The sequence below is a fragment of the Mesoplodon bidens genome (genome assembly GCF_964165515.1).
Source record: "Mesoplodon bidens genome assembly, chromosome: 2".
NCBI lineage: Eukaryota > Metazoa > Chordata > Mammalia > Artiodactyla > Ziphiidae > Mesoplodon > Mesoplodon bidens.
The window spans coordinates 104,865,452-104,889,788 of NC_138177.1; the positions used below are offsets into that span (position 1 = coordinate 104,865,452).

The 24,337-nt window shown below is 37.4% G+C and overlaps 1 protein-coding gene across 2 annotated transcripts in view; it reads left to right on the forward strand.

Moving 5' to 3' along the window:
- The window catches only part of GLMN (glomulin, FKBP associated protein), a 45,266-nt gene that overhangs the window by 7,573 nt on the left and 13,356 nt on the right, over positions 1-24,337 (forward strand). For both annotated transcript variants that reach the window (XM_081223850.1, XM_081223851.1), the window contains 13 exons: positions 126-245; positions 1,523-1,631; positions 3,061-3,301; positions 5,038-5,140; positions 12,400-12,587; positions 14,425-14,478; positions 15,908-15,938; positions 16,044-16,133; positions 17,050-17,091; positions 17,189-17,262; positions 18,489-18,573; positions 21,420-21,526; positions 22,314-22,377. In XM_081223850.1, the coding sequence (XP_081079976.1) occupies positions 126-245; positions 1,523-1,631; positions 3,061-3,301; positions 5,038-5,140; positions 12,400-12,587; positions 14,425-14,478; positions 15,908-15,938; positions 16,044-16,133; positions 17,050-17,091; positions 17,189-17,262; positions 18,489-18,573; positions 21,420-21,526; positions 22,314-22,377 (1,308 nt within the window). The remainder of the gene's footprint in view (positions 1-125; positions 246-1,522; positions 1,632-3,060; positions 3,302-5,037; positions 5,141-12,399; positions 12,588-14,424; positions 14,479-15,907; positions 15,939-16,043; positions 16,134-17,049; positions 17,092-17,188; positions 17,263-18,488; positions 18,574-21,419; positions 21,527-22,313; positions 22,378-24,337) is intronic.

Consider the following 24,337-nt stretch of genomic DNA (forward strand, 5'->3'; position numbering starts at 1 on the left):
ATTCACTTGCCTCACCTTTCCTGTTTTAGAGGAAATTGTCAGCTCCTCCAGGTTAAGAAAGCTCACTGTGAGAGTCCTGTAGATGGCAGTATTTGCTTTATTGTACTCTGAAAATGTTTTTACAGGTCATCATTAAGAATATGGGCTGGAATCTTGTTGGTCCTGTTGTTCGATGCCTTTTATGGAATGATAAGGAACATGATAAACGAAAGTATTATTTTCTGATGCTTGATTTATTGGTAAAGGTAAGTTAACACAACTAGATTCTCTTTGTCACAATACACAGCAATATTTTATAATTCCCTTTAATGTTTTTGGTGAGAAAGCTTTTAGTTCATGAAAGTATAGGCGGGAACTCTTTGGAAAAAAGACCCATCCTTATTTATTGGATGGGTCAGTCCATTTCATTTTTCCCAAATTTTCTGGATGTGAGAATTATCTGACCTCATCTTAGACCCACTGATTCAGAATCTTCAGAGAGAGACCTAAAAAGCTCTATTTTTTTAAAAAGTAGCTTATTGTTCAGATGTGAAATTCATGCTTTAAAGAGGTAGTTTCAGGCCACACTGATGTTTTGGCAACGCTGGAACTAAAATCAAATCTGAGTGTTCTTTCTTCTATGGTATGTTCCCTAAAAGAATATGAAAAACCTAGAATGCCAGTGATAACAGAGGAAATAAGAGTAGGAAATAGGTTAGTGGTGACTGACAGCCTTAGATAGGCTCTGAGTAAAAGGTTAATAGAGTTATAAGCTAAAAATGATGGTTACAAGAGAGAAATTCTAAGAAAAAGGACATTATAAGAAGCCACTTAGAGATCACTGTAAATGGACACAAATATGTACTTGAAAAGAGGGAACTCCCTAGATATTAGTTATTAACTATGAGAGCTTTTAGAAAAACAAGGCAAGTGAGGCGATAAGATATGATATGACCAGTCAGAAAGCAACACAAAGTTTTGTTCAGGAAAAACAAAAGAGACTCTGCACTCATCTAACTACCTTGGCAGTATGAGACAGAAAGATCCCACCTGCTGGAAGCCCTGGGAGACAAAGGCAGCCTTCAGAGTAGACAGCCAAAGCTCAAAGGAAACCTCAGCTCTGGTGTTCAGGCTCTCCTTTCCCCTATTTCTCTAACTTTTCCATTAGTCAGTAATTTAAGTCTCTTAAATGTAGTTGTCCATTGGGAGACCCTTGACTTCTTGCTTTCACAGAATCTTAGACTCTGTGTTTTGCTAGTGTATTTTTTTTAATTTAATTTTTTTTAAACTTTTTATTTTATATTGGAGTATAGCCGATTAACAATGTTGTGATAGTTTCGAGTGCACAGCAAAAGAACTCAGCCGTAAATATACATGTATCCATTCTCCCTGCTAGTGTATTTTTAAAAAACTTTTTTATGAGGTGTTTTACTGTTAAACAAAAATAATTATACTATCTCAGTGTATGCCTTTTAAAAATAATAATCATGTGGCTTTAAATACAACTTGCATTAAACAGGTTCAATTGTGAATATTTTTATAGTTATGTAATCCAAAGGAATTATTGTTGGGTTTGCTTGAGCTGATTGAAGAGCCCTCTGGAAAACAGATATCCCAAATTATTCTTCTTTTACTTCGGCCATTACAAACAGGTAATGAGTATATTGACATCTAAGTGTTTCTTGTTTTATTTGTGTAAGTGCCTTGTTATTACTCCAAGATGTCAACACTATAGCAAAGTTTATGCCTCATTTTTTTTTTATATAAATTTATTTTTTTATTTTTGGCTGCGTTGGGTCTTCGTTGCTGTGCGTGGGCTTTCTCTAGTTGCAGCGAGCAGGGACTACTCTTCGTTGCGGTGCACGGGCTTCTTATTGCAGTGGCTTCTCTTGTTGAGGAGCATGGGCTCTAGGTGCGCAGGCTTCAGTAGTTGTGGCTCGTGGGTTCTAGAGTACAGGCTCAGTAGTTGTGGCGCACGGGCTTATTTCCTCCGCGGCATGTGGGATCTTCCTGGACCAGGGCTTGAATCTGTGTCCCCTGCATTGGCAGGTGGATTCTTAACCACTGTGCCACCAGGGAAGTCCCATAGTTTATGCCTAATTATTTAGTACTCTGCTTAAACTAGTAATAGCAATGCCAGTTTGAATCCTGCTGCTCATATAGAAAGATGGCAACACCTGGCACAGAGATGGTACCCAGTAAATATTTTGTTGAATGTCATGCTCTTTTTCATGTGCTTTGTTGTGACCTATAGCTTTTTGCTTAACATTCCTATCTGCAACTTATATTTAGAATTTTTCCTATAAACATATTTAAAGGATTGCCTCTGCAGTGCTCAGTTTGATAGCATTGTGGTAGTCATGTATCTTAATTAAGAATAGTATCGGGCACGGCATTGCTCAGCCTTTGCTTTAGGAGGTTGGGATTGGGAATAACAAAGGTACTACTGAACAATGAAACAAGTGTGGAAAGAAAAGTTTCCATAACTGAGTGTAAAAACAGTATTGGTAAGTAATGGACTTTGGCAACCAAGGCAGACAGTATTTATGCATGGGAAGAGACCACTTTTTCATTTTATAACGTACATATAACTCGGAGTCTGGTAGAAGGACCCAAAATCAGAAGCTAGAGTAAATTTATTTTAAATGTGAATTCCCAACAGCTTTGTATAACTTAAAATATTTAAAGTCTTCTAGAAAAAAAATCTAATACTACTACCTTTCACTTTTACAGTGCTTTATAGTTTACAAGACACTTGTTCCTATTTTATACTTATAACAACCAAAAAGTATGGAAAGAAGTGTTTTCGTTTTAAGTATGTAACCTGTGGTATAAACATACCTAAACAAAATTTCATGGCATCTGTTGTAAAGTACCATGATTGTAAGATGCTCCATTATTTTATGAACCCCTAAGAAGGAAAAAAATACTGCCAGTTAAGCTATGATATGTCATCCTGATATCAGAGTTGTCAAAATATGGGGGAGAAATATGTGTTGTACTTCTGCATTTATTGGACTTCTCCCATGTTTAGCATACTTGATGAGGCTGCCTCAAGTAACAACTTGTTCTCTGTTTTAGTGATTCAGAAACTTCGTAACAAGAAGGCATATTCAGTTGGATTAGCATTGTCTACGCTTTGGAGTCAGCTGTCTCTCCTTCCTGTTCCATACTCAAAACAACAAATACAAGCAGATGACTATGGCCTTTGTCAGTGCTGCAAGGCCTTAATAGAGTTCACTAAGCCTTTTGTGGAAGATGTCATTGATAACAAGGAAAACTCAATGGAAAATGAAAAATTAAAGGATGAAATACTGAAATTGTAAGTATATTTTTAAGAATAATTCATAATGGACTTAAGGGATAGTTCAGTTATTTTATGTTTCTTTGTTTTATTTGTGTGCAATGGAAATTTAAATCTAGTTTCTAATTTTGAATTTTAGAAGAATATGGGGTTCAGTTGATATAACATGGGCATTTAATGAAGCATCGATATATTTTTTTTTTTTTTTTTTTTTTTTTTTCTTTTTGCAGTATGCGGGCCTCTCACTGCTGTGGCCTCTCCCGTTGCGGAGCACAGGCTCCGGACGCGCAGGCCCAGCGGCCATGGCTCACGGGCCCAGCCGCTCCGCGGCATATGGGATCCTCCCAGACCAGGGCACGAACCCGTATCCCCTGCATCGGCAGGCGGACTCCCAACCACTGCGCCACCAGGGAGGCCCCTAAGCATCGATATTTTTAAAAAAATGAAGCCAAAATCCATTTGTTTAGTTTACTTATATTCTTTTATGGATTGCCTTTACTCATCATGGTAAATGAATAATAGCAGTGAAGGAAATAGATAGGTGTAGCTCAAAGAATCTGGTTTTCTACAGGGGAATTATGTTTTTACTCTGCCTTTGAAAGCAGCAGAAGATGCACCAGACAGTTGAACTTCCAATTTGACAATAAAAACAGTAGCAGAGAACCCAGTAGCATTCACTCCAGGGGTACTGTAGACCAGCAATCCCCAACCTTTTTGGCACCAGGGACCAGTTTCGTGGAAGACAATTTTTCCACGGACGGGGAGGAGCGGGAGGTGCGGGATGGTTCAGGCGATAATGCAAGTGATGGGGAGCCATGGGGGGTGATGGAGAGCTGCCGATGAAGCTTCGCTTGCTTGCCCTCCGCTCACCTCCTGCTGTGCAGCCCGGTTCCTAACAGGCCTCGGACCAGTACCGGTCCGTGGCCCAGGGGTTGGGGACCCCTGCTGTAGACTATGTATGCACTGTTCAGTATGGCTGTCAAGCACTTGACATATGGTTAGTCCAAATTTAGTGCTCTAAGTGTAAAATCCTCCCTGTATTTCAAAGACTTGTTATTAAAAGAAATACTAAAATACCTTAATAATTTTTATACTGGTAACATATTGAAATAATGTTTCTGATATATGGGTTAATAAGATAAATTATTTAAATTAATTTTTCTTGTCTCACTACTTTTTTAATGTGACCACTAAAAATTTTTTAATTATATATGGGGCTCTTGGATAGTGCTGGACTGGATTATATTGAACAACATGGACCAGTAATTTTATTTTTAAAATTTTGAGACTAAAACCATTGTTAGCTTTCTATTTTGTCAGGTTAGGACATTAAAGCATTTTTTTACCATTTATAAAACCCATTATTTCATGAAAGAAAACATATTTTAACTAAAATAGGTAAGGCTTAATCACAGAATAAATTTGATTTTCTAAATAAAACAAATATAGCTTTATGAAAAAATTACTGTATTGTCCTGATTTTCCTTAAACTAATGAAAACTACGTATACACTAGCACTGGTCCTAAGACAAATATTCAGTATCCATTGGTATAGTCCAGACATGGAAGTGACTCTCTACATTGAATCTAGCAAGGTATTCTCATGCTCTCCCCATTACTAGTAAGAAGGATCTTATATCACCAGTTTTACAGGCCATTGGGTTATTGGTGCTTATGTTATTTTTCATGTGAAAACTAGTTATTTTATACTTAGGAAGTGCTGTATTCATCGTTACCCATTTCTTAAATTTTAGTTGTTTCAGAAGCTTGAAATACCCTTTGCTGACAGCACAATTCCTTGAGCAGTCTGATGACACTGGAGATGATCCTTTAAGGTGTTTTGCATCTGAAATAATAGTAAGTACAACTAATTTAATGTTATAAAATCTGCTATAATCTAAAATATTACCTGCTGTATTCTCATATACTGCACATGGGCATGTAAATTGATACATTTATTAATAAAGCAATATGTATTTTTTATAGAATATAGATAAACAAAAAGATGAAAAACAAACTGCAATAATTTCAATAACTAGATATAAATAATATTAACACCTGTATTGGAAAAATCTACAGTTCTCCTTCTGTGTCTTTTTCCTTTACTTTCACTCAGAACACTTCACTTCTGGCATTTCTGGTCACAAAATGTGTGGGGTTTTTATCTTTTCTTTCTTTTTTAAAAAATAAATAAATTTATTTATTTATTTTTGGCCGTGTTGGGTCTTCATTGCTGCACATGGGCTTTTCTCTAGTTGCGGCGAGCAGGGGCTACTCTTCATTGTGGTGCGTGTGCTACTCATTGTGGTGGCTTCTCTTGTTGCAGAGCACTGGCTCTAGGCGCTCAGGCTTCAGTAGTTGTGGCTCATGGGCTCTAGAGCACAGGCTCAGTATTTGTGGCGCACAGGCTTAGTTGCTCCGCCGTATGTGGGATCTTCCTGGATCAGGGCTCGAACCCGTGTCCCCTGCATTGGTAGGCAGATTCCTAACCTCTGAGGGAATCAGCCTACCAATGCAGCCACCAGGGAAGGCCCACTGGGTTTCTTTCCCACACGAAGCAATTCTGCAGAACCAGCTGGGTGTCCTACAGTTAAACTCAATTTTGACACTAACTACCTGGAGATAGTATCAGATTCTGCAGGTTAAGGGCTCAGTCCCATGAGACTGCTCCCTATTTCAGATGCCAAGTGCTCGTGTTAGGTCCCCAGGTTACCCACAACTTCTCTTTGACTTGGCTACAAATCAGAGGTTCCATGACCTCCTCCCCTTTGGGTTCGATTATTTGCTAGAACGGCTCACAGAATTAAAGGAAACCCTTACTTATGTTTACTAGTTTATTAAAGGATATGATAAAGGATGCAGATGAACAGCCAAATGAAGAGATAATAATACATAGGTCAAGGTCTGGGAGGGTCTCAGGTGCATGAGCTTCTGTTCTCATGATGTTGGAGTGCATCACGCTCCCAGTATGTGGATGTGTTCACTAACCTGGAAGCTCTCTGAAACCCATACTTTGGGGATTTTATGTAGGCTTCCTCATTTAGGCATGATAAGATATTAACTCCGTTTCCAGTCCCTCTCCCCTCTCTACAGAACTGGGGGATGGGGCTCAAAATTCCAAGCTTCTAATCATGGCTTGGTCTTTCTCATTACCACCCCCCATCCAGGAACCATCTTAGTGTCCACTCAGAGTCACTTTAATAGAACAAAAGATGCTCCTAGTGTCTTATCACTTAAGAATTTACAGAGGTTTTAGAGCTCTTTGTCAGGGACAGGGTTAAAGACAAACATTAGAACAAGAGATGTTCCTAGTGCTCTTATCACTTAGGAAGTTATAAGGGTTTCAGGAAGAAAAAGAAAAACAAGGGTTTCAGGAGCCCCGTGCCAGCAACCAGTAGCAGAGACCAATATATATATATTTTCTGTTATCTCACAACACCTTCCAGAATTTTTTCTGCCCTAATACTTATAAATAAATAAATATATACATATATAATTTTTTAAAAGATCCTATTATATAGTTGACCCTTGAACAATGCTCAGGGGGTAGGGGCACCACAACTCTGCTCAGTCAAAAATCTGTGTATAACTTACAGTCAGCCCTCTGTATCCTGAATTTGAAATTTGAGGAGGGATAGGAGGAGTTAGGAGAGGAGATGCCAGACCTTTAGGGGAAATAGCTTCTGAGGATGAGAGATGATTTGGTAACTGATATAAACAGATACATAGTTTAATGGGGTTAATGCTGATGGTCAAGGTAGTGGTAAAGAGGTTATGAGTGATGGAGAGGGATGGGGGAAGGGATTTTCCCAGGAGTACCTAAGAGCCTGGGGCCTCTTCATTGTTGCCAATGCTAGAGTACAGTGTAAACCTCTGGATCCAACATAAACAGCACCATATGTGATATATGTACCCCAAGATGTCTATGAAAGTTGGAAACTGTTAAGGATTTTAAGCCTGGGGGTGATGTAATCAAACTGTTTTGAGTTCATCACTTTATTGGAGGATGAACTTAACTAAGAGTGGAAGTAGAGAGATGGGTTAGGTGTCTTTTGGGAGTTAAATGATAATGATGAGAGCCTGAGTATGGAAAGAAGAGAAGGCAGATTTGAGAACTTTATAGGTAGATAAAATTAGCAAAGTTTGGTAATGGATCGGATTTAGAAGAATAGTAAAAAGGTTGAGTTATGGACAAGGGTTTTTGCTTAGTTAACAGGACAGGTGAAGTTGCCAAAAATTAAGATAGAGAATACACAGCAAGCAGTAGGGGGTTTTGTACTTAAAAAAATTTTTTTTATTATGGAAATTTAAGACATTCATAAAAATAGAACAATATAACATACTCTCATGTACCTCCTGCCCTGCTTTAGCAATTATCAACCTTTTTGCCAGTCTTGTTTTATCTAGCCTCCCTCTTTTTTTGAGTTGATAAACAACGTAGTTAGTTTATTTTTTTTAATTTTTTAAAATTAATTTTTATTGGAGTATAGTTGATACACAGTGTTGTGTTAGTTTTAGGTGTACAGCAAAGTGATTCAGTTATACATATACATATATCCACTCTTATTCTTACTCTGTAATAGGCCATTACAGAGTACTGAGTAGAGTCCCTGTGCTATACAGTAGGTCCTTGTTAGTGATCTATTTTTTTTTTTTTTTTTTTTTTTCTTTTTGCGGTATGCGGGCCTCTCACTGTTGTGGCCTCTCCCGTTGCGGAGCACAGGCTCCGGACGCGCAGGCCCAGAGGCCATGGCTCACGGGCCCAGCCGCTCCGCGGCATATGGGATCCTCCCAGACCGGGGCACGAACCCGTATCCCCTGCATCGGCAGGCGGACTCTCAACCACTGCGCCACCAGGGAGGCCCAGTGATCTATTTTATATACAGTAGTGCGTGTATGTCAGTCCCAATCTCCCAGTTCATCCCTCCCCCCACCCCCAGCCTCCCTCTTTTTTTGCTGTAGTATTTTATAGAAAGTCTAGATATATCATTTCATCTGTGAGTCTTTATGTATGCTTCTCTAATTGGCAAAGACTTTTTAAAAAAAAAACCACAATGCCATTATGACACCTAACAAGATTAACAATAATTTCTAATATATGTATCTCTAATACCCAGAGAGAACAGGTTTTCAAGGAGCAAATTTTGGAAAAGAGTAGATGAGATTACCCAAAGCGGTAGATCAATGTGAGAAAAGAAGAGCGTTCAGGACTGAATCCTGTAGGGTACCAGCACTTAAGATGAGCCCACCAAAGAGACCAAGGAAGGAGAGTCAAAGAGGTGATGAAAATATCACAGAAACTGGGGCAGTAGAGTTCAGGAAGAAGGAAATGATTGCTACTGTTAATTGCAGCAGAGATAGTCTGTAGAGTAGGAGTTGAAAAGCATCCGTTGGATTTAGGAAGTAAGATGGCACTGACAATCTTAGCAAGAGCAGTTTGAGTGGAGTGTGGGAGACAAAAATCAGTGGACTAGATAAAGGAGTGCGTGAAAAATGAGAAAAAGGAGATGACTAGTATAAGCTGTTCTTTAAGAGTTTGGATGAATAAGGAAGAACAGAGGCAATAGAGAAGACACGGCCTTAGATAGGAAGGTAACTGGGGGAGACAAGAGGTGTGAGCATGTTTATAGACTGAAGGGGTGGGAACCATCACAGGGGAAAAGAGAAGTGTTATGGGATAACTGAAATAATGTGGCTCAAGGAGAGCAGACAGCTGGGCATGGGATTGAGGACACCTGGAGAGGAAGACGCAAGAACTGGTATGCAGGTAGAAAAATTTGTAGCAGAAATGGAGTATTATAATTGAGGGAATTATATTATTCTTATTATATAATTATTAATATTATTATAATTGAGGGAATCAGACCCACTGTCCTCAGATCCCTTAAGAATGAGATGTGGAGGGCTTCCCTGGTGGCGCAGTGGTTGAGAGTCTGCCTGCCGATGCAGGGGTCACGGGTTCGTGCCCCAGTCCGGGAAGATCCCACATGCCGCAGAGCCTGCGCGTCCGGAGCCTGTGCTCCGCAACGGGAGAGGCCACAACAGTGAGAGGCCCGCGTACGGCAAAAAAAAAAAAAGAATAAGAGGTGGAAATGAGGACTGAATGAGGGGCTTCAGGAAACTGGTAAAGGTTTGGAATATTGAGTGGAAAGAAAAGAGAGGTAGAAGACGAAGAAAACATTAGTCAGTTGTGCTAAGCACTTGGCAACTGTGGTTGGAGACCACAACTATAGTGATAATACTATTTTTGTGTGGTTTTTCTCGAGCAGTACTCAGCTACCTGAGTGCAGAAGTAGAGAAGGTGGTTTGTAGCTGTTTTTCCAAGGCTGGCATTTTATTGGGTAGACGTAGCTAATGGAAATATAGGGTGCAGATAGTTCAAATAACTAATAGTGCGTTGGTTGGTTAGGGAAAGAAGGGGATTAAGAGGGGACAGATGGGTAGGTTAAAATGAAGGCATAACAAGACTAGAGAAGTTAGAGGTAGATGAGTAGGTTGGCATGGGATGTAAAATAAGGAATTGTGGTCAGAAAATGAGATGCTGGAGTTTAGGTATCTAATATGGAATAGCTCCAAATTTTGATAGAGATCCAGGATGGAATTAGGTGCCAAAACGGATTAGAAATTAAGGTCATTAGAATTTAGTGGTCAGAAAAACCATGAGGCTGGCCTGTTACAGGAGTTATCTACATGAACATTCAATTTTCTAGGATCATAGCAGGAGTTGGATAGAGAAAAAGGATGTGAGCAGGTACCAGTCTTCCGTGAACATGGGGAAATGACCAGGAAGTCAGCGTATGACAGAGATGAGGACACATAAAGGGCAGTATGGCACCTGCCTCAAAGGAAAATGTGCTTTTGCCTGAGAGTGCAGGAAGCACCAAGATAATACTAAGCCTCTACCCATACCACCCTTTCCTACTGCTGCCTTCCTGGCTGTGCAGTGTAAGAGGTGTAAGAGTATGAGCAGCTCCCACCAGAAACCAGTCAGGTTTAATGAGAGCAGTGAGATAGAGTAAGCATCCTATGAAGAGGTTGAGGATACAGGGAAGAGGTTCCATGGTCTCAGTCAGTGGAAGGCACATTAGAAGTAAAGCCAGCAGTGAGGAAGCACAAAGCAGTTAAGAAATAGAAGTGAAATCAGGGTAGGAAGTGAAGTGAGGAGGTGCCTTCTGTTCTATGCTGAAGAAGTATAGGTAAATGTGGCATGCCTCAGCCATCTCTCTGGCACAAGTTGTTTTGGTATAGACTGCTTGAATGTCCCAGGGGCAGCAGCGTAGGGACATTTCATGAAAGGGCAAAGACTGCCATGAGAAATTGTAGAGGGGCAGATATGTTGGATCTGAGCAAGGCTGCTGGATGGTGTGTGGATAGATAGTGAAGACCCTAATTGGACACGGGGGACCCCAAATATCTACAGCAGCACTGTAGGATCTGGTTACATATAATGATTTTCTAAAAGGCTAATAACCTTACTCTGGAAAAAAAAAACCCAAAACACATCTAGCATTGGCTGAATGAAGTAATGGAGCTTCATGATTAAGAGGACATTTGGAATCTGAATACAGTAAATTTTTGTTTTATGGATATAACAAGAATGCAAGGCTTCGAAAATCAGTACGTATTTAGCATCTGGTGGCTGAATAGCAGTCTCTTGTGACTGAGGATTATTTTCCATGGTTGATTTTTGTGTTCTGAAATGACTAATGGAGCCATCTGGAGTAGGCAGGTTTTAACTCCCTAAAGACCAGAAAAGTATTATTTGGCTTTCTAATTCTCTACAATGGCAGGCCCAGTGCCTGGCACTCAAGTATTTATTGAATAAATGAGTGAATATGTGGAAGGTCAGCTTTAGCTTAGCTGTTTCTGTCATTCCCTTGACTTCTGTATAGTAGTTTGTTGTGACCTTAACTTTCTTAAACTTTTTTTGTGGAGCTTCTCAATAAATATTGACATACGTATTATGTCATTTTCTAGATAAGGAAACTGAGGCTTTAAAGAGGTTAGGTCACTAACCCAGTATCTAACAGCTAATAGGTGGTAGAGCCAAAACTCCGATTAATTTCATTGGATTCTGAAGGTCAGGTGCTTTCCAGCACACTAGAATTGGAAATGGTATAAGAGGCATAGCAGTGACCTTGTATTTCTTAAGTCTCTCTTTTTCTCTTTCCTTCCCCCCTTAAAACAAATGAACAAACATAAAACTGTAGTCAGTTAACTCAGGCAGGGATGCTTCTCTTTCTCTTACAACACAAGAGCCCATATGACCTGAGGCATCAGCACTGTTTCCTCTGTCTCTTCAGCCACTGGCCAGTGTTCCTCCTGCCCAGTCCATATGCAGGCAGACAGTGGTCAGTAGCGCATTCCTAGAGTATTCTTCATTTGAGTAGTTTACTATCATTTCATGATACTTGTATGTCTCACATTTTTAGATTGTTCTCAAATATCTCTGAAGTATTTTTTAAATTGTGATAAAATATATATAAAATTTACCATTTTAACCACTAACTGTATAGTTCAGTGGCATTAAGTACATTCACATTGCTGTGTAACGATCACCACCATCCATCTCCAGAACTGTTTCATCTTCCCACCCACTTAGTTCCTTCAGGTTGTTGGCAAAAACTTATCTTCTTGAAGCTATAGGATTGAGGTCCCCATTCTCTTGCTGGCCAGGGAACACTTTCAGTTTCTAGAAGCTGCCTGTGGTTCCTTGACAGACAGCCCTCTTCATAGGCCCCCTCGTAACTTGGCAGCTTAGTTCTTTAAAGCCAGCAGGGGTGAGTTTCTGACTCTTAAGGAGGGCCTGGATCCTGTTTAAAAACTTTCTTCCTGTTAAGTCGGGACCATGGAGAATAGTGTCTCTTCTCAACTCAAATCAGCTGACTTGGGACTTTAATTACATCTGCAAAAATCCCTTCACTTTTGTCATATAACATAATCTAATCATAGGGGTGGCATCTTGCCATATTCTGTTGGTTAGAAGCAAGTCTCACAGGTCCCACCCACACTCAAGAGGAGGGGATTTTATAGGATGGGGATTTTATAGGATGTGAGAGGTGGGAGAGGGCACAGTAGAGTGTCTGTTATAGCTTCCTTTTTTATCCATTTCACAGGGATTTTTATCAGCAATTGGACATCCTTTCCTCAAAATGATTTTTAATCATGGAAGGAAAGAGAAGACTTGGGATTATCTTGAATTTGAGGAAGAAGAAGACAAACAGTTATCAGACTCTATGGCTTCTCTGGCATATCTAGTATTTGTACAGGGCATCAGTATTGATCAGCTTCCAATGGTCTTAAGGTAAGAGTTATTGTTTATTTATGTATTCTGAAAGGAATAGCATCAAACTCATTTATCTAATGTCCAATATGTGTTTATTAATGTACTAGTACATTTTCAATGAAGTATAAACAAAACCTATTTTTATGCTAAATATTACTGCATATAATCCCTTAAAGCCAGTAGTCATCAAGTAGTAAAAGTGGTTGGGTGGGTGGGTGTTGAAATAGACATAAGGAATGATTGGGACAAGAGTCACAAAGTGTTAAACTGAGCTTGGTTTTGAAGCTGTTGGGCCAGTTACCAATAGGGTGGTCTAAATTGCCATCATCTTTTCACTGGATTATTAATGTAATCCTGAGTGGATATTTATATATCTACCCTCAATCCCTTTTAATCCAATTTATTCTCAACACATAGAAAGTGAAGCTTTTAAGAGACTCCCTTAATGAAAACCCTTCAGTGGCTTCCTAAATGGCTCTAAGAATAAAGTCTTAAATGCCTTCCCATGAGACAAGCTTATGCATGATCTGGTCCTTGCTTTATTGTCCTGATTCATCTCCTACCACCTTTCCTCTTGTTTACTGTGCTCCAGTAACACAGATCTTTTGGTTTCTTGTTCACATGTCATGAACCTTCCTTCTATAAGACCTTTGTACATGCTTAGAACCATCTTTATCCTAAATGTAGCTTTCTGAGGAAAGCCTTCTTTACCACCCAATTTAGGCTGAATCTTCCTGTTATAATGACTTTGACCTTGTGTTTCATTTCCCATAAAGTTTTTAAACTAAATTTTTAATCAAAACTTTAAAAAATAAATACATATTTCTATAATGTAACACCTTTTAGACTTTAAGGTCCATGATAATAAAGATTGTATATTTGTGTTGCAGGCCTTGGGCGTATTTGTGTAATTTGTATATTTAGGTATGAATATACCTGGAGATATATTTGTACGTAAATATAGCAATAATAGCTACCACTTGTATGTTTACCATGTATTAAACACTACAACAGCTTTGTATACATTATCTAATCTTTATAATAACCCTTTTAAATAGAGCACTATCTCATTTTACAGATGAAAATAACTAGCTTAGACAAGTTATGATACATACCACCCAAGATCATACAACTAGTTAGTAGGATAGGTGGAATTCAAACATAGTTTTGTCTGACCCCAGAGCATATACCCTTAATCACACTCTACCACCAAAATGACTTAGGTATGTATATTAGTGTGCTAGAGCTGCCATAACAAAGTACCACAAACTGTGGATAGCTTAAAATAACAGAAATTTATTATCTTATCATTCTAGAGGTTAGAAGTCTGAGGTCAAGGTGTGGTCAGGATTGGTTCCTTCTGAGGGCTGTGAAGGAGAATCTGTTCCATGCTTCTTTCCTAGCTTCTGGTGGCTTATTGGCAGTCCTTGATGTTCTTTGGCTTGTAGATGCATCACTCCAGTCTCTGCCTTCATTTTCATATAGAATTCTCCCTGTGTGCTTGTCTCTGCCCACATTTCCCTTTTTTATAACGATACCAGTCATAGTGGATTAAGACTCATATTAATGACCTCAGTTTATTTTGATTACCTCTGTAAAGATCCTGTCCCCAGGGTGGGGGGTTCCTGCTCTGTCCCTGCCCATCACTACCCCAACTTTTTAAAAAAGAGAGACTTTTTCTCCATATAAGGTCATATGCTGAGGTACTGGCAGTTAGGACTCCAGCATATCTTTTTTGAGGGGACACAATTCAACCCATAACAGTATTTATGTATGTAAAACTTCTAAAAGTGCATGCGTATATGTGTGTGTGCATGTGTGTGTGTTTATATATACATTTTTTTTTCTATTTTAGCCCATCATACCTTTTGCAGTTTAATATGGGGCATATTGAAGTCCTTTTACAAAGGTAAGATCATTTAGATGGCATCTCAGAATTAAACAGTAATGTTAAAATAGTCCTTGTCAAGATCAGGGGAGACTACTTTCTCTTTGCCAGACCCTAGTTAATTAATTGATTATTTTATAAAATAGTGAAGCAGATATTCACAACAGAGAGAGAAATGAACCAAAGAGGTTTTTACAACAAAATCTCATATTTTAAACTAAAGATAATTTAAAAATATTGTCTTCTAAGGAGGTTTCCAGTCATCTGTTTCTAAGGTTTCTTTGCTTATTTCAGAAGTTGATAAATTAAACCACCTCTATCCCACTGCTGCCTCGTCCGATCTAAGGAGGGGTGGTCAATAAAAGAAACTCATCCTTGGTTTTGCTTCATGGACACAATCTGTGAACTGCATCAGAAGGAAGGAAGTGTCTTAACTCCACCTTTTATAGCTTAGATTATTGATAGTGATATCATTCAATAGCTTTTCTCATTTGAGGCACTAATAAGAAGGAAGACTTCCTCTTTTTAAAAAAAATTACCAAGTAACAGGTATGCATAGTTTTCCCAGACAGATATTTAAGAATTTTGCAAAACTCTATATGCTTTGTTTTCTTTTTCTATAACATGTTTAAATTATCTCTTGAGATCAGCCAGGGCCTTTCAGTACTATCCTCTAGGATTACTAGTGACAGTTTATTAATCCCATCTCTTCCCGGGTGAAGGAAGATTTGTAACATGGCAAATGTCCAAAGCCTCGGCCTACAAGGCAGGAATTTCCAAGGGTCTCCTGGCACAAGTAGTTATTAACTCTGTAAATTTACTGTATTATGTATGTCTTAATGATTTTACATTTTTACTTAGCTTCTGTTATATTCATAAAATGAGAATATGTATTGATTTCAATCTTAAGTTCTATAATCTTAAGATTTCCAAACTGTTTAGTCATTGAGCCAAAAAACATAACATTTTAAATTCCTTGTATGGTTAGAATAAGAACCTGGAGCCTGAGATAATATTTTTTGCCACAGATCTTAAATATTTAGTTAACAATGATTGTAAAACTTAATAATCACAAATGGAAAGCATTAATTTATATATATATATATATAAAGAATTGAAAAGATTTTACCTATTAATCAATTAGAATACTTAGTATTATATCAGGTATAATTGATTTCTTAGCACTTGCTGTTGAAGATCTACTGATCTGATACCGGGAAATAAGCCCTGAGTGGGCTGCTTTTGGTCAGATTTGGATATCAGTAGCCAAATCAAAAGATAGATCAAAGGTAGGTTAAGAAGTTTGACTAGGTTCTTCAAAAGAATTTCTCCTTAATATGCATTTTTTAAGTATTTAAATTTCAATTTTTGCTTTATTTTTCCGAAAATGAAGAATAATTCTAAAGCAGTTTAGAAAACCACGTTGATAAATTTTAATATTCTCTTCCAGAACAGAGGAGTCTGTTTTCTCCAAAGGATTGGTAAGATTTGTTTGCACCCATTATAATTTAAATACATAGTCATGTTAACAAATACAGCTGTTGACTTTACCATGTATGTATCTCTGCGTATATTTTCATCTGTAGGATCTGTTGGAGAATGGTTTATTGAGAGTAGAGGACAACAGTCTACTTCACCAGTACTTAGAAATCAAGAGTTTTCTTACTGTACCTCAGGTAAGTAAAATATGTATTCTAATCTTGAAAAAAGCCCCTTTCCTATTCTGAACTTAAGTAAAGGTCTTTTCAGACTCCTCTCCCACTTTCTTCTCCATATCCTTTGAAAACTCTAGTGCCTTGCTGTCCAGTAGAACTTTTTGTGATGGTAAAATTGTCCTATTATCTGTGCCATACAGTTTGAAAGCCACTAGCCACATTGAACACTTGGGATGTTCACTTCAAATGTGGAACTGAATTCTAAATTTTATTTAATTTAAATTAATTTAAACTTAAATAGCTATATGTGGCTAGTGGCTACTATAGTTGACAGCATAGCATCTAGTGGAAAAATAAAACTTGCGTCCTCAACACTTTGGTTCTGTAGAAACCCTGGAAAATGAAGCTCCTTTACTTTTATCATAACTCAAGTCCTCAGGACTCCATCAAGGCGTGTATAACTCATTACTACAAAGATATTTTTTTTCCCTCCTGTGATTTATTTTGCCTGTTTATTAGTTATACTGTTTGTTAGTTATCATAGCCAAGTAGGTCTTAGATGTCAATGTAGAAAATTGTTTTTCCTCTATTTAAATAGAAAAATATGGCTTTTGTTAGTGTAATAAGCCTGATTATTTTAAATTAATGGATTATATTTCTGTATGTTCGGTTTCATTTTTTTTGCCACTCTAGACATAATTGAAAATTACTTCTAACGATATACTTTGTAACACCCACTCAATAGCACTTACAAAATGGATTGTACTAAGCTCCCTGTAGACAAAACAGTAGAATGAAAGGCTCAGGGGAAAATTTACTTCATCTTTAAATCTCTTACCCTCATTTCTCTGAATTTTTAGTGTCCATTGATAATATAGTTGTTTCTCTGTAGTCAATATAATCTAACATTTGAATTAAAATTTTTTTTTATTTCCAGGGCTTAGTTAAAGTAATGACACTCTGCCCCACTGAGACATTGGTATGTAAATGTCTGGAACTAAATGAGTTGCAGTGAGAAATTTTAATAAATAATTTAATCTTTAGTTTATGTAACCATATTATTTGTTCCATTTTAGAGGAAAAAGGGTTTAGCTATGCTTCAGCTGTATATTAACAAGTTGGATCCACAAGGCAAATATACTTTATTTAGGTATGTATCAGTGGTTAATTGCAAAATGTGTGGTTGATTAAAAACCAAATTAATGCCATTAATTATTCTAGGTTACTGTATTTTGGTATGTTTTACATGTAATTCTTCTCTACCTGGAAGCCATATCATAATAAATTCTCTTCTCTGTGATAGGTAGTGAAGGGTTAATCAAAAATTATGGATACATATATAAATATATATTACATGAATAATAGTATATATTTCAGTTTAATTGAAATACTCTAAAATTAAAATAGACTTAGAAGATTAAACTGAGATTGGTGGGGCTCCTGCTAGAGCTTTACATATGTCAATAATGTCCATTATTCACAGTTGAAATGAATGGCTCTGGAGTTATAACTTTTGACAGGCTATATACACTTTAACAGTGGAGCTTATTAATAGTACTGTTTGAGGAGGAAAAGATTCTAGCAACTCTCTGAGTTGAAGATCAGCAAACTTTCTTAAAGGGCCATAAGTAAGTATAGTCTTTGTGGGCCACACAGTCTCTGTTGCAGCTGCTCAACTTTGTAGTGGGAGTAAGTGTGTTCCAATAAAACAAAACAGGCAGTAGGCTGGATTTGGCCTGCAAACCTTAGTTTGTTGATACCTAGGTAATAAGAATGAGTTAAAACCAAATTGGGGCACTGTCAGAGTGCTAAGAAGTGTTCTTTGGGGTTGGCCAATACTAGCACTCTTGATTCTATCTTTTTTTCATTTCTATTGATAGAGTCAGAGCAGGTTTATGAAACCTCAGTTTGATGCTTATGTCTTATACCAGCTTCCTATTCTGATCTACCTTTATTCCTACCCAAAAATCTCCCCCTTCTTCTTAAGCTCATTACTGAGTTTCCTTTCTTTGCAATTAAGTTAGTCTAACCAGACTAGTCTAACAGGGAATAATTTGGGGAGATTTTAGGCTATTACACTAGTCACCATCCTTTCCATGTTAAATCATTTCAACTATATGCATAAAAAGATTCAAATTTGGTTTAATAGAAATTTCGTGTTGGAAAGACCCAGTTAAAATAGAATTTGCCAGTTAGTGAGGGCAGAAATCATAATAGGTGACTTTGTAATTGGTTGATCACCTTGCTAATTGTATGCACTGGTTTTTGTATTCCTAGAAATAGCACATGCTCCATTTGAATTTGTAAAACTTTTATCATCATTTAATTATAATGCAGTCTAGATCATTTCAAATGTATTGTAATTTTGCTTTAAAGGTGCTTATTGAATACAAGTAATCACTCAGGTGTGGAGGCCTTTATTATTCAAAACATCAAAAATCAAATTGACATGTCATTAAAGGTAAGAGCATAACTAAGGTGTCATTTATCAATTTATTTTGTAGGATATATTTATTCATTTGTGGAATATATTAATGTGGAATTTTGCTCTATGGATGTTTTATATCTCTAGTATTAGGGTACAGGCATACCTCAGAGATAGTGCGGGTTTAGTTCCAGACCACCACGATAAAGCAAAAATCTCAGTAAAGCGAGTCACACACATTTTTTGGTTTCCCCAGTGCATATCAAAGTTAATTACACTATATTTTAGTCTGTTAAGTGCAATATTATGTCTAAAAAAACAATGTACATACCTTAATTTTAAAATACTTTATTTCTAAAAAATGCTAACCATCATCTGAGCTTTCAGTGACTTGTAATCTTTTTGCTGGTGGAGGGTCTTGCCTCAATGTTGATGGCAGCTGACTGATCAGGACAGTGGTTGCTGAAGGTTGGGGTGTCTGAGGCAATTTCTTAACATAAGACAACAATGAAGATTGCCACACAGATTGACTCTTCCTTTCACGAATGATTTCTCTGTAACATGCAATGCTGTTTGACAGCATTTTACCTACACTAGGACTTCTTTGAAAATTGGAATCAATCCTCTCAAACTCTGCCACCGCTGTATCAACTAAGTTTATGTAATATTCTAAATCCTTTGTTGTTATTTCAACAGTCTTCATAGCATCTTCACCAGGAGTCCATTCCGTTTCAAGAAACAATTTTCTTTGCCCACCCATGAGAAGCAACTCTTCATCCGTTCAGATTTTATCATTGAGATTGCATCAATTCAGTCACATCTTCAGGCTCCACTTCTAATTCTAGTTCTCTTGCTATTTCCACCACATTTGTAGTTACTTCCTCCACTGAAGTCTTGAACTCTTCCTAGTCATCTTTGAGGGTTGGAATCAACTTCTTCCAAACTCCTGTGAAGATTGATATTTTGACCTTTTCCCCATGAATCAGGAATGATTCCAGAAGGTTTTCAATTTGCTCTGTGCAGATCCATCAGAAGAATCACTGTCTATGGCAGCTATAGCTTTATGAAATGTATTTCTTAAAGAATAAGACTTTAAAGTTGAAATTGAAATTACTCCTTTTTCCATGGGCTGCAGAATGGATACTGTGTTAGCAGGCGTGAAGACAACATTAATCTCATTTTACATCTCCATTAGAGCTTTTGGGGGATGAGGTACATTGTCAGTGAGCAGTAATATTTAGAAAGTAGTCTTTTTCTGAGCAGTAGGTCTCAACAGTAGGGTTAAGATATTCAGTAAACCATGTTATAAACATACGTGCTCTCATCAAGGTTTTGTTCCATTTATACAGCACAGGCAGAGTAGATTTGGCATGATTCTTAAGGCCCTAGAATTTTTGGAATGGTAAAAATTAAGCATTGGCTTCAACTTCAAGCCACCAGCTGTATTACTCTGAGAGTCAGCCTGTCCTTTGAAGCTTTGAAGTCAGGAATTTTCTCCTCTAGCTGTGAAAGCCTAGATGGCATCTTGTTTCAGTGTAAGACTGTTTTCATCTACATTGAAAATCTTTTGGTTAGTATAGCTGCCTTCATTAATTACCTTAGCTAGATTTTCTGGGTAACTTACTGCAGCTTCTGTGTCAGCACTTGCTGCTTCACCTTGCACTTTTATGTTCTGGAGATGGCTGCTTTCCTTAAATCTCATGAACCAACCTCTGCTAGCTTCAAACTTTTTTTCTGCAGCTTTCTCACCTCTCTTAGCCTTCATAAAATTGAAGAGTTAGGACCTTGCTCTGGATTACATTTTGGCCTAAGAGAATGTTGTGGCTTGTTTGATCTTCTATCCAGACCACTAAAACTGTCTCCATATTAGCAATAAGGCTGTTTCACTTTCTTATCATTCATGTGTTCACTGGAGCAGCACTTTTAATTTCCTTCAAGAACTTTTCCTTTGCCTTCACAACTTGGCTTAACTGTTTGGCACAAGAGGCCTATCTCGGCCTTTGACATGCTTCCTCACTAAGCTTAATCATTTCTAGCTTTTGATTTAAAATGAGACATATATGACTCTTCGTTTCACTTGAATACTTTGTAGGGTTATTAATTGGCCTAATTTCAATATTGTTGTGTCTCAGGGAATAGGGAGGCCCAAGGAGAAGGAGAGAGATGGGGGAATGGCTAGTCATTGGAGCAGTTGGAACACACACACAGCACGTTTTGATTAAGTTCATCGTCTTATATGAGCGTGGTTCATGGTGCCCCAAAGGAGTTAACAATGTAACATCAGAGATCACTGATCACAGATCACCATGACAAATATATATTAATGAAAGTTTGAAAATTTTGAGAATTATCAAAATGTGACACAGATGTGAAGTGAGTAAATGCTGTTGGAAAAATGGTGCTGATAGGGTTGCTTGACACAGAGTTGCCATAAACTTTCAATATGTAAAAAATGCAGTAAAGGGAAGTGCAGTAAAATGAGGTATGCCTGTATATTTTTTTCTCCATTTCTACTCTTTTTTAAAAACCTGGATTTTGAAATTTGTTAACTATAGATTTAAATTGTATTAATTTTTTAAACTGATAATACGACTTTTTTGTTTTGCTGTATACTTGTGAAATGTTAATGGAAACTGAAGTCTATTTGTGAATACTCAGTAATTCCATATAGAGAACAGAGAAAGAGCACACCAGTGCTTTCAAACTAGCAGAGTTTGTTCTAGGTGTCCAGAAATAGTGAATGAAAGAATGGAAATTAAAGTTAAAAATATATATTTTAAATGTGTAATAGCTTATTTTTGTAGTATCAAGGTATTAGAAAAACACATATATCTAACAACTTACTATTTAAAGCCTTTCTCAATTTTTCTTTTGCTTCTCAGAGAACATATAACAAATGGTTTACAGGACCGCAGCTGATTTCCCTTCTAGACTTGGTACTTTTTCTCCCAGAGGGTGCTGAAACAGATCTACTGCAAAACTCAGATAGGTGAGGTGACCGTTACTAAGGTTCACATAGTAAATTCAGAATAAAATGTGAAACACCTGCTTTGGGAACCTAAACTAAAATAAAACATATTTTCCTGTGATTTTATAGTCAATGGTTAGTTCATCAAATTACATAAAGATTTTCATATTTAAGTAATTAGATATTATATAAAAACAAAATCAAAAATTCTTCTTTCCAGAACTATGACTAACAGTATGATTTTGTACCTTTGAGGTACCTAGCTCATAGAGACTTGGGACTATAGCACTGGTGACTAAACACTAAGAATTTCGTGTATATAACTTATAAAAGGCTTATACATTTGGATTTTATTGTTTTATTTCCAGGACATACATCAATTTTTTTCATATACAAGTAATTTTACTTTCAGTATACTCGAATGAATGTTGAGAAATGGTTGTAAGCATTTTTTAAAGGAATCTTAAACTTCAGGAAACAGAAGACAGTACTCTCGAACATTAAAGATAACAAGTCTCCCTTGGGGGAAAAATGAATAGTAATTTTCACAATTATATTTTGTGAACTTGGAGAACAAAAGTAATACGTTATGTTAAGGGAGTGAGATGTGTGATATTTTAGCAGTCCATCGCCTCAACCACTCGGCCACCTCGTCATTTCCTGATAAGATATTTTAAAGGGAGAAGCTTCTAATGGCAAACATAATTGTGGAAATATACCCAAGGTTTTAACTTACCTTTATTCATTGAAATTGTTGATTATATGAAACTGTACTGTACGTAACAAATTATATATTTTTAATTAACAGGATAATGGCTTCATTAAACTTACTGAGGTATTTGGTTATCAAAGATAATGAAAATGACAATCAAGTAAGTGAATTTTTTGAAAAAAACTATTATTCAAATGCATAAGGAGCGTTTTGTATTTTCTTATCAATACCTACTTAAGCCATAATTAATATTTTACCCAGCTGTAAAGCTCCGATAAGTGCCAACAATTATTCTTTGAACTTGAAGTTAATTCCCAGGAGCGCTTACCACTCCACATCCAGCTTTCCCTTTTCTTTTCCTGTGGTACCTCTGCTCTCTTGCTATAAACATTGCTTAACCTTGTTAGGTAGATAAGTTGCAGCTCCTAACTTAACTAACCTTTTGAAACTCAACGTATATTTGCATATCTTATTCATTAACCTCCACCTATTGCTCATGATTTAAGTCTGAGCTATATAAAATAAAATCACCTGATCATTTGATATCCCCTCATCAGAAATGACAAATTGAAGCATTTTCAGCACTAAATCCATTAACAGCACCTTTTGAATAATGTGTAGGCAGTTGAAATTTTTTAAAATAGTGCACCATTAGAGGTGTTCAATAAATAGAAAACTATTTGAGGGAGATTTGTCATACAGTAAAATTACATTTGCTTTTTATCTTCTCTCTTTCTACCTACTCTTTTTTTTTGGCTGCATTTGGTCTTCATTGCTGCACTTGGGCTTTCTCTAATTGCGGAGAGTGGGGGCTACTCTTCATTGCGGCAAGCGGGCTTCTCATTGCAGTGGCTTCTCTTGTTGCGGAGCACAGGCTGTAGGTGCTCGGGCTTCAGTAGTTGTGGCTCTCGGGCTCTGGAGCGCAAGCTCAGTAGTTGTGGCGCACGGACTTAGTTGCTCCGCGGCATGTGGGATCTTCCTGGACCAGGGTTCGAACCCGTGTCCCCTGATTGGCAGGCAGATTCTTAACAACTCTGCCACCAGGGAAGTCCCTACCTACTTTATTCTAATAGTTGCTTTCTGTATATGTGTCATCTTATTAACTGTAACTACCTGAATTACATGCGTGATTAAACTTTTTAGAAAGTAATAAATGAAATGCAAGTAATTGATTTTTTTTTTTTTTTTTTTTTTTTTTTTTTTGGTACGTGGGCCTCTCACTGCTGTGGCCTCTCCCGTTGCGGAGCACAGGCTCCGGACGCGCACGCCCAGCGGCCATGGCTCACGGGGCCAGCCGCTCCGCGGCATGTGGGATCTTCCCAGACCGGGGCACGAACCTGCGTCCCCTGCATCGGCAGGCGGACTCTCAACCACTGCGCCACCAGGGAAGCCCCAGTAATTGATTTTTATATAAGAATGCCAGAGGTTTTTTTTTTTCTTTTTTAGTTTAAGTAAATCATAATTTGGGATCAGAAGTTTATGGAAAAAGTAGTAGTTTCCTTCCCTCAAACATAAAGCCAAGTTGAAAGAATTTTACAGCAATCACTGATTTACCCACCACCAAGATTCTATCGTTAACATTTTACTCTGCTTTTATCACTTATCCATCCCTCCACCCTCTATCCATCCATTAGTCTCTTATTTTTTGATGCATTTCAAGGTAAATTGCAAACATCAGCATACTTTACCATAAATATTTCAGCATGTATTTCATTAAGAAGAGTTAAATATTTGTCTATAGTTTTTCTTTGAGTTAAAGTTTATATAAAATGAAATGCCTAAATTTTAATTGTACATTCACTGAGGTTTAACCAATGCTTAGATCTGTTATCCAAATCCTTACCAAATATAGAACATTACTATCATCACAATAAGTTCCCTTTTTTCCTCCCAGTTAATTCTGATGCCATCACTCCACACCCATCCCTAGCCCTTGCCAGTGGCAGCTCTGTTCTGGCCAGGTGCTATCATTTATTCTTCACTATGCTATAAGTGCTCTTTAGTTTTTATTTTTCATAGACAGTGTTAGCACAGGAAGGATCTTTAACTTGCACAAGGGCATATACCTAGTAAGTGGCAGAAATAGCTATGACCCCAGGCAGTGACCAGAACCTTTGAAT